Source organism: Takifugu flavidus, chromosome 21 (genome assembly GCF_003711565.1).
Source record: "Takifugu flavidus isolate HTHZ2018 chromosome 21, ASM371156v2, whole genome shotgun sequence".
Lineage (NCBI taxonomy): Eukaryota > Metazoa > Chordata > Actinopteri > Tetraodontiformes > Tetraodontidae > Takifugu > Takifugu flavidus.
In genome coordinates this window covers 7,016,391-7,027,184 of record NC_079540.1, presented here as the reverse complement: position 1 = coordinate 7,027,184, position 10,794 = coordinate 7,016,391, and the positions used below count along the sequence as shown (strand labels likewise).

Sequence of the window (10,794 nt, the reverse complement as noted above, 5' to 3'; positions counted from 1 at the left end):
TTTAGATAACCGGTGAACAGATTCACCACATCTGTGTTTATGCTAATCTGTCTTTGCTTCTTCGTCCAGCTAATTCATCGACTAATGTGTGTGTTCACTACATTAGTGTGTGTTGAGCTACATAATAATGTGTGTAGTAAACCTGTTAAATCACTATTGCTAGATACCAAAAATAAAACACATCCTTGACTGTTATTTTAAAAATGTAAGAGATGGAAATTGAAGGGACTGTTTGATCTGTAACGTTTTACCTTTTAGCGATGGTTTCATCTTCCTCTCGCTAAGCTCACATTAACCTAAAAGTATCGCATGTCACTGTACCTTCATATGTTTATTTTTAAAGACACACCCACACACGCACGCACACACTCGCACGCACGCACACACTCGCACGCACGCGCACACACCCACACACACACACCCACACGCACGCACGCACACACACACACTCGCACGCACACGCACGCACGCACACGCACGCACGCACACACACACCCACACGCACGCACGCACACACACACACTCGCACGCACGCACACACACACACTCGCACACACACACGCGCACACACACACACACACAGAAGACACTAGATTTTTTAACATGGGTTTAGACTAAAGGCAATTCTACACGTTATACTTTAATTCAATACTTAAATGTGTAATGAAATCAGTTAAAGTTTCCTTGTTTCAGTTATTTATGACCTGCAGCTCTAGTTGGAGGCAGTGAGGATTTATGACCAGGCCTAAAAGTCTGTAGTTGCTGTTCCTGACACTCCCTCCCTGTGTCCACGTCTTTAACCGCCTCCACCAACTGTGAGACAATTGAAGCGTTATTTTCTGTTGCCAGAAGCAGGAGAGATTCTGTGATCAGGGCCGTGGTTACAGCCTTGGGTTAGGGTTCCACAGGGACGCCGCATGTGTTCTCATTTTCCTCCCAGGTGCGTTGATGGCACCAATAGTCTCATGATGGACCTCTTAGTTCTCCTCCACAACACAACAAAAGTGGGCGGGGCTTCACGAAGCGTGTCTGCAACCTGACACGGCTGCGTGTGTAGTTTCCCCTCCTCTGCGTGGCAGGGACGGCAGAAGGGAAAGTTTTGAGCGGCAGTACATCCGAGGACAAATACGCGTGTGGAGTGGCCTCCTGTGCCCGACGCTGCCTCACAAGCATGGCTGGAGCGGACGACACCGGCAAGTGTGCAGCGGCGCTCTACAGCCGGGAGGACAGGGTCACAGTCTACCAGCGGACGGCCTTCATTCAAACGAGCTGCGGACAAGTGGGCTCCCATCTGTACAGCAGAATGTGCTGCGTGGGTAGGTGGCCCCTGGGAGGGGCTCTGGGAGGAGGGCTCTGGGAGGAGGGCTCTGGAGGAGGGCTCTGGGAGGGGCTCTGGGAGGGGCTCTGGGAGGGGCTCTGGGAGGGGGCTCTGGGAGGGGGGCTCTGGGAGGGGGCTCTGGGAGGGGCTCTGGGAGGGGGGCTCTGGCAGGGGGGCTCTGGGAGGGGCTCTGGCAGGGGGGCTCTGGGAGGGGCTCTGGGCGGCGGCTCCGGCCATTAACCTTTAAAATTCCAGTTAAAGCTTTTAACCCTAACCCTGAGAACGAAGGTAAAGGAGCGGAGGGGTGCAAGACTGCATTGTTTTGTCATTTAAATTCACAAAACCAAGAAATTCGAGCTCTCCAAAGGCTCGAGGCCAAACCACTCTGTAGACAGCTGAATGGACATGGGACTTCTGTCTGTTTTTGCTCTGTTGCCATAGCAACGACTCCAGAAATGCGCATACTTGAGAATGGCTGTGTAAAGTGATGTTGGCTTGTCTCGACAGCAACATCAACACTGATTAGCAGGTCAGCGCCAGGACGGCTGTCGGCTCCTGATTTGGCTGCAGCAGAAATTTGCCTGCAGGTTTTCTAGTTTTCTCATGTTGTGCAGCTTTTTAAACACAGGAGGGAGACAGACGGCTCACCGCTGCCGTAAGTAACACGTCTGGGCCTTGTTCATCCAGAGATTATGGAAATTACGTTCATTACATATTTTACTTCATAATGCTTATGAAGTGCTTTCCAGAAAGAAATCGTTGGCTCTGTGGGGACTTTAAAGGTCAAGGTTTTGAAAGACGTTAGCTCAGCCTCGTTACCTTTCAGTTCTCTTTGAATTTGCTGTATCAGCACTTGACTTTGCTTTGAATAAATTCCTCTGAGCTCTTCTAAGACCCAGACATTAGCTCACTTTTAGGACCCCTTTAGCTGCCAGCACCAGTTGGACCTGGCCCCTAATGCTGCAAGGCTTTCATTGGTATATTTCTCAAATATATTGTCTGAAGTGTCCAACATTCAAACGGTCACACCACCGGAGGATTTGTGGTGTCCACGATGACGCACACGTCCCAGACAAATGGATGGTGTTTTTCCACCTTGGTGCCGCCGTAGCACGGCCCAGCGCTCAGGTACAAACCTCTCGCTCCTCCCCTCTATCACAGAATGTTATCAGTTTCATAAAAAGCTTCACACAGTCCTGCGCTGTTTTCACGCTCACTGGCATATTTTTATAGTTGTTGATATTTTTACTTTGTAAATTCCTATTGAGGTCACGGTCACCCAGAAAGCTTTAAGTCAAAGGCAACGTCTTCTTTTAGAGTCTTGATGACACTTCACCTCTCAGCCAAAAGGCTCTAAAAGTCCAAGTTCAAATATCTTTAAGATTTCTGTGTCCTTTGCCTGCTGTTGCAGCTGCATCAACAGAAGTCCACCAGAACAAGTCTGAGGCCACAGTGATCTTTGTGGACTGTTGAACACATCAATCCAGTAATTTGGTTTTGGGCTGTGTGGATCAGGCTTATAAAAGTGCTGCTGCAGATATCTAAAGAGGTCCTATTTGGTTCTGACATGCCACCTTTCTGGAACTGTTTTCCTATTCTCCAGGACCAGTTTAATGTTTAATTAGCCTGGCAACTGTAATCAGCCTTTGGTAGGAGCTGCCCATGTGAGAAGCACGAGAATAAACCGCCATAAGCATCTTTTCTCCAGAGTCTTTTTTGTGTTTAGATTTATTTCATCATAAACTTCAGTCCCTGCAGGAGTTTTGCTGGACTGCAAATACAGAAAATATCTTTGTAAAGCATTAATAAAGCTGTCTGTTGACACATCAGTTCAATATGCTGCTGTGGCTAACGCAGGTCAAAAGCACTGTTCGGAGAAGGAGGGTGAAGAAGAAAGCTACGTGCTGTGAGGGTGGCAGGTGCTCTCAGGAGAAGAGTGTCTCCAGGAGATCTCTGATGCAGAAGCAGCTTGTCTTATGTAGCATGATATTATGTCGTTAACTTTGGCATGTGGACTCTTCAGCTAGGTCTAAGAAACAATGTGTACGTGTCTGTTTTTTTGTTGGTATTCAGGGAAATCCCAAATACTGAAACCTTTGTTCTTAATATGCTGTTATGCTATCGTCCAATTATGCTATAAAGTGTTCTTGCTGATGAGTGAAAAGTCTTGAATAAGATGTTTAATACATTTTTAACCTGTGGAGGTCACCACAACCAATAAATGGTTAGACTAGTCAGTAACAACCAATAAAGTAGAATGGTTGGACTAGTCAGTAACAACCAATAAAGTAGAAGGTTGGACTAGTCAGTAACAACCAATAAAGTAGAAGGGTGGGACTAGTCAGTAACAACCAATAAAGTAGAGGGTTGGACTAGTCAGTAACAACCAATAAAGTAGACGGGTTAGACTAGTCAGTAACAACCAATAAAGTAGAATGGTGGACTAGTCAGTAACAACCAATAAAGTAGACGGGTTAGACTAGTCAGTAACAACCAATAAAGTAGAATGGTGGGACTAGTCAGTAACAACCAATAAAGTAGAAGGGTTGGACTAGTCAGTAACAACCAATAAAGTAGACGGGTTAGACTAGTCAGTAACAACCAATAAAGTAGATGGGTGGGACTAGTCAGTAACAACCAATAAAGTAGAAGGGTCGGACTAGTCAGTAACAACCAATAAAGTAGAATGGTCGGACTAGTCAGTAACAACCAATAAAGTAGAAGGGTTAGACTAGTTGGTAACAACCAATAAAGTAAAAGGGTCAGACTAGTCAGTAACAACCAATAAAGTAGAAGGGTCGGACTAGTCAGTAACAACCAATAAAGTAGAATGGTTAGACTAGTCAGTAACAACCAATAAAGTAGAAGGGTGGGACTAGTCAGTAACAACCAATAAAGTAGAATGGTTAGACTAGTCAGTAACAACTCATAAAGTAGAAGGGTCGGACTAGTCAGTAACAACTAGTAAAGTAGACGGGTTAGACTAGACTCTCTGCGTTGGCATTGGGACATGAGCGATCTTAATAGGAGAGAGATCTTTTTTATCACGCTCTTCAAGAATAAACTCAAAATAGATTTTTGAGAAGAAAGTAGAACTAAAATGTCAAGACTAAAGTCACTTTTTGAGGTTACCAGCACGTACGACAGCTTCTCAAAATGCTGTGCAGACAGTTGGATGAGTTGGTGAAGCTACATCCTTGATTTGGCTTCATTTCTAGACAAATTTTGACTTCATATTCTGAACATTTCACCTTTTTTCTTGAAGCGATAAAAAAATCTCGCCCCGATACTCTAGTATAGCTAATCAAGTCTCCGTCTGTCGGTGGGGTCAGACCACGGTTCGTTATCTCACATTAGTGTTGCGAGAAGGGAAATTTCAAAGCACATGTTGAGACAATGAGCGCATGCATTTATTTGCCATTGTGACTTGGGTCCATTTCTTAGCATGACTATTATAGGCTAGACTGCAGCGTTACTCCAACAGAACAGTAAAGGAAGCTGCTTATTAAAAAGGGAATGTTTGTGTCAGAACTGAACGTAGGAGGGTGCGATTATTGTGCATTATTGCAATCATGGACCATACAGAGCATCACTAGTCCCAGTATAACCCATCGTTGTCATTAACTAGAAACAGCCTCTGGGGGGAATTGTTTCATAAAAGTTTAGGAAAACCAAATAGTCTTTTTAAATGTCAGATTATTTTTTATTTTATATACATTTCATGTTTAGAGTTGAAGTTAATGTTTATTAAATCAGGTCTATTGTTCCTAGTTGGGGATCCCTTCAAGTTCTCATGTTTTGTGAGCTCTTCCCAAGCACACCTCTCCCCATGAACCCGTCCTGGTCCAAACGCCGTCCGAAGGACGTACAGACCCTGGATCTGCTCACTCACCTTCCTTAAAGAAGACCAGCAGGCTGGACCTTATTATCACCTCAGTGTAGACGGGGAGGAGAACGTGTAGTCTTGTGTCCTGTAATTTGGTTCAAACAACACATTAAAACCTTTGAACTGGTTGAACTGATTTATGTTGTATTCAGACTATCAACTCATCAGTTAACTGAATAGATTAATGGATGGTGTTGAGTTGGGAAGTTGCTGCATTATGACAGGAGTGCATCTGGACATTTGCTTTTTGATCCCCTTTAGACGGACTAAACTTCAGTGGATACTGTTGAGTGCAGTTCAGCTGTCTCACATAGCAGGCGGGTTTGTGCGGAACCTTCCTCATCGCTTTGACTTGGTGGTGAATGACGGCCTCTGCCGGCGTAGCCCGCAGGCATGGCTTTAACGAGAGCTGGCAGCAGGAGGGAGAGGAGAGGTTCTCTTGGACGGGAAGGAAGAACTGGTGGGGAAAGAGGGAACGATCTGTGTTCAGGCAGCTCTTCACGGTTTGTTCAGGGAGAGAACTGACAATGAAGCAGAGATTCCGAACGTACTCCTCTGACAGCGTGAGCAGGGACGGGGTCTTCATCCACGACTCCGGCTACCACGGAGGGGTCGGTGTGGTGGAATACCGGAAAGGTAGCGTGTCCTGCACTCATGAGGGATAAGCTGTCTGAAAGCAAAAACGTCTTTGATTTAAAATGTAAAAAATGTTCTTTTCTCCAATAACTTTAGCTTCTTGTCTATAAATCTTAAATAGTCTTTTTTCATTTTTCTCCAACTTGACTTTAATCAAGTAAGTCCGACCCAGTCATGTGTTGCCACTTTTTCTTCTTAAGATAAAGAATTCTGTTTTTTAAAATTCTAAATTTAACATTTAGTTTTGGAGGAAATCTGCCCAGCGTATCTGTAAAGATCTTATTATTGCATGACAGCAAGCTGCAGGCATTCAGGAACGCGATGGGATGAGTCGGGGAACTCACGTGTCGCTGCCCTGTAGTGACTGAACAATAAGGTTCTTTCAGGACATCGGATATCTTCATCAGGTGCCTTCAACTGGGAGGATGAAAGCAAACATCTGTAGCGTGGTGAGCGGCACCAGGCTGCAGGTCAGCCGAACAAACACGTTAGTTAGGATCAGTAAAGACGGATGGTGACCTTCTGAGGTTGTCATGGGTTTGAGCTGGGGAATGGGTTAGGGTTAGTTAGGGTTTAGGGTCAGGGTTGGGGTCAGGGTTGGGGTTAGGGTTTGGGTTAGGGTTTTGGTTAGGGTTAGTGTGTGGGTTAGGGTTAGTGTTTGGGTTAGGGTTGGGGTCAGGGTTGGGGTTAGGGTTAGTGTTTGGGTTAGGGTTAGGGTCAGGGTTGGGTTAGGGTTAGGGTTTGGGTTAGGGTCAGGGTTGGGTTAGGGTTAGGGTTTGGGTCAGGTTAGGGCTAGTGTTAGTGTTAGGGTTTGGGTTAGGGTTAGGGTTGGGGTTAGGGTTAGTGTTTGGGTTTGGGTCAGGGTTAGTGTTTGGGTTAGGGTTAGGGTTAGTGTTTGGGTCAGGGTTAGTGTTTGGGTCAGGGTTAGTGTTTGGGTCAGGGTTAGTGTTTGGGTTAGGGTTTGGGTTAGGGTTTGGGTCAGGCTTAGTGTTTGGGTCAGGGTTAGTGTTTGGGTCAGGGTTAGTGTTTGGGTTAGGGTTAGTGTTTGGGTCAGGGTTAGGGTTTGGGTCAGGGTTAGTGTTTGGGTCAGGGTTAGGGTTGGGTCAGGGTTAGTGTTTGGGTTAGGGTTAGTGTTTGGGTTAGGGTTAGTGTTAGGGTTTGGGTCAGGGTTAGGGCTAGTGTTTGGGTTAGGGTTAGTGTCAGGGTTGGGGTTAGGGTTAGTGTTTGGGTTAGGGTTTGGGTCAGGGCTAGTGTTTGGGTTAGGGCTAGTGTTTGGGTCAGGGTTAGTGTTTGGGTTAGGGTTAGTGTTAGGGTTTGGGTCAGGGCTAATGTTTGGGTTAGGGCTAGTGTCAGGGTTGGGGTTAGGGTTAGTGTTTGGGTTAGGGTTTGGGTCAGGGCTAGTGTTTGGGTTAGGGCTAGTGTTTGGGTCAGGGCTAGTGTTTGGGTTAGGGCTAGTGTTAGTGTTAGGGTTAGTGTTTGGTTAGGGTTAGTGTTAGGGTTTGGGTTAGGGTTTGGGTCAGGGCTAGTGTTTGGGTTAGGGTTTGGGTCAGGGTTAGTGTTTGGGTTAGGGTTTGGGTCAGGGCTAGTGTTTGGGTCAGGGCTAGTGTTTGGGTCAGGGCTAGTGTTTGGGTTAGGGCTAGTGTTTGGGTCAGGGCTAGTGTTTTGGTTAGGGTTAGTGTTTGGGTTAGGGTTTGGGTCAGGGTTAGTGTTTGGGTTAGGGTTTGGGTCAGGGTTAGTGTTTGGGTTAGGGTTTGGGTCAGGGCTAGTGTTTGGGTCAGGGCTAGTGTTTGGGTTAGAGTCAAACATCCAGTGCTGCGAATAAAGGTAGATGTGATATATCAGATATCAGAAGTGAGGTCCCGTCCTTGTGAAAACATAGTGGGGATTCCAGTCAACTATGTTCTTTTCTGCCAGATGTTTTGTCTGTCTGGAGAATTTCAACAAACATCCAGCAATTTAAAACCAGTCTGTAGGAACATCACACCGTGTTTCATGTCCTGGCAGCTCTCAGCCCTGATGTGATGATGGGATGGAATCTTCTCTGCATGACTGACAAAAACACTGCAAACACATAAGCAGTTTCCACTGATGTGTGACCAACAAGCAGAGTGTGCATGAGCAGAGCAGCAGCAGCAAGAGTAGCAGTGGTAGCAGTAGTAGCAGTAGCAGCAGCAGCAGTAGCAGTAGCAGCAGCAGCAGTAGCAGCAGTAGTAGTAGTAGTAGTAGTAGTAGCAGTAGCAGTAGCAACAGTAGCAGTAGCAACAGCAGTAGTAGCAGTAGCAACAGTAGCAGTAGCAACAGCAGTAGTAGCAGTAGCAACAGTAGCAGTAGCAGCAGCAGCAGCAGTAGTAGTAGTAGTAGCAGCAGCAGCAGCATAGTAGTAGCAGCAGCAGCAGTAGTAGTAGCAGCAGCAGCAGCAGCAGCAGTAGTAGTAGTAGCAGCAGCAGCAACAGCAGTAGTAGTAGCAGCAGCAGTAGCAGTAGTAGTAGTAGCAGTAGCAGCAGCAGCAGCAGTAGTAGCAGTAGCAGCAGCAGCAGCAGTAGTAGTAGTAGCAGTAGCAGCAGCAGCAGTAGTAGTAGCAGTAGCAACAGCAGTAGTAGTAGCAGTAGCAGCAGCAGCAGCAGTAGTAGTAGTAGCAGCAGCAGCAGCAGTAGTAGTAGTAGCAGTAGCAGCAGCAGCAGTAGTAGTAGTAGTAGCAGCAGCAGTAGTAGCAGTAGCAGCAGCAGCAGCAGTAGTAGTAGTAGCAGTAGCAGCAGCAGCAGCAGCAGTAGCAACAGCAATAGTAGCAGCAGCAGTAGTAGTAGTAGTAGCAGCAGCAGCAGCAGCAGCAGCAGCAGCAGTAGCAGCAGCAGCAGCAGCAGCAGCAGCAGTAGCAGCAGCAGCAGCAGTAGCAGTAGCAGCAGCAGCAGCAGTAGTAGCAGTAGCAGCAGCATGTACCTGCCTTTGTAGCATACATGCAAGTCTTTTAATGAAATGCGATCTCAAATCCTTCCAGGGTTAGAAAATCATCCTGTGCTAATATCTCATATTTGCATTCTTTCCTTCCAGTTTTTTTCGCTTCCCTTATTCATATTCATTCCATTTCTAAAATCTTTCTTCTATCTCTCACAGATGAACGGGACAGAGTTCAGAAAAAGACCTTCACAAAGTGGGTCAACAAGCACCTGGTGAAGGTAAGAACCCTCCGCCACTACACTCACCCTTGACATGACGGTTTAGCTAACGCCAAACCTCAGCAGCTTTATGACGCCCGTTGTACAACTTAAATTACTAGAACATTTTCAGAATTACCAGAAAGATACACTTTACAATCACAGGTGACAGATTAATGCCAGCTTTATGGTATATTCCTCCAGATTTAGTGACAGCAGTGGAAAGTGTCTCTGCCCATGTGTGTAAGAGGCTGGAGGCACCTGTCCTCAGGGGCCACACGGACGCTTGAACATCAGGGGTCCAGACTGTGGGGTCGACTTCTCGAGGTCAGACCTCCTGCACCCAGCGTGAGGTGTTGAGCTAAATCTCTCAGCAGACAGGAGACAGTCAGTGACGAGGTGTCAGCTGTTCTTGGGTGGTCCCAGAAACCTGAGAACTTGGTGGTTCCTGATTTAGACCCAGTCAAACTCATTTCCTGTAGCCTAGAAATGTTGCATTCTGATTTAGTGTCATCATTTTTGCTGCTTGCTACACAAGATAAAATGTGTCTGCTTTTTTAAAACCCTGAACTTTCAGGTTTTGTACAGTTCTATGAGGCAAATCTGCTGGGCTATTGAGGAGATTGATGGTTCAACCTGGATTTATAATCCATTAACTGAACACGTGTATTTATTCAAACGAGGCTGTCAGAAGAGAATGACAGCGCATGGAGAGGGAACCTGTTCTGGTCAGGTGGGAGCTGCTGACTGTGAGGCGTCTCCCACAACAAGCTTTTGTCACAGAGCTTCTTCCTGGGAGGTTCTTGGCACTGGGGTGCGAAACACTCTGCAGGTCACTACCCTGGCTCCTGTTGTGAAGTCATGGGACTAAATGTTAATACTAAGAACTCAGAGTTGCCAGCGTTGTGGTGCGTTTTGAATCACGCCTTTGGTCATGGAGACATTAATCAACCAGCTCCATTGGTGGATTATAAGATGCGTAAAAACCGAACGTGGCTTCTGTCACTTCTCATCTGCATCCACGTCTTCCTCTTTTGTCTGTGTTTTCTTTTGTGAGTCACCACAAGTTTTATCTAATCTCATCCGACTTTGTTTTCTTTTCTATCTTCCGTCCCATTCCTATCCTCTTCCATCAGCACTGGAAGGTGGAGGTAGGTCAACAGCCTGCTGAGTGCTTTCACCTTTGTTCCCTCATGTTCATGCGTCTCTAACTACTGAGATTTCTCTGCACATCCCATAATCACCCACACATGGATCTGCTGAGATGTGCACACTGAATGTTCTTTAAGATAAGCAAATATCACATATTTGGGATTTTGCAGCTTTGCAATAATTAAGATGTTAAGTGGAAGATAAATACTCACCCATAACAATAATCGATGCCTGGCTCTGATTGTGCTTCATGTAGCTGATCAATGCACAGCGGCGCTGCGTTCTGTTGCAATCTTGTGCACCCTGCTGTGAATTAGGAGATTATGTGAGTGAGTGAGACTGGGGCTGTGTCCTAACCCCCCCCCTATACCCTACATAGGCTGTGTCCTAACCCCCCCCCATACCCTACATAGGCTGTGTCCTAACCCCCCCTATACCCTACATAGGCTGTGTCCTAACCCCCCCCTATACCCTACATAGGCTGTGTCCTAACCCCCCCTATACCCTACATAGGCTGTGTCCTAACCCCCCCCATACCCTACATAGGCTGTGTGCTAACCCCCCCCCCCCCCCATACCCTACATAGCTGTGTCCTAACCCCCCCATACCCTACATAGCTGTGTCCTAACCCCCCCTATACCCTACATAGG

The 10,794-nt window shown here is 46.5% G+C and overlaps 1 protein-coding gene across 33 annotated transcripts in view; it reads left to right on the top strand.

Moving 5' to 3' along the window:
* Positions 1-10,794, top strand: part of pleca (plectin a) — a 68,496-nt gene that overhangs the window by 23,292 nt on the left and 34,410 nt on the right. For 9 of the 33 annotated variants that reach the window (XM_057021183.1, XM_057021187.1, XM_057021193.1 and 6 more), the window contains one exon: positions 8,952-9,013. In XM_057021183.1, coding sequence (XP_056877163.1) covers positions 8,952-9,013 — 62 coding nt within the window. Of the gene's footprint in view, positions 1-619; positions 1,317-1,552; positions 1,974-2,017; positions 2,447-5,566; positions 5,841-8,951; positions 9,014-10,128; positions 10,144-10,794 lie in introns of those variants that run through there. The other 24 variants (XM_057021182.1, XM_057021195.1, XM_057021191.1 and 21 more) reach the window with 9 other exon arrangements.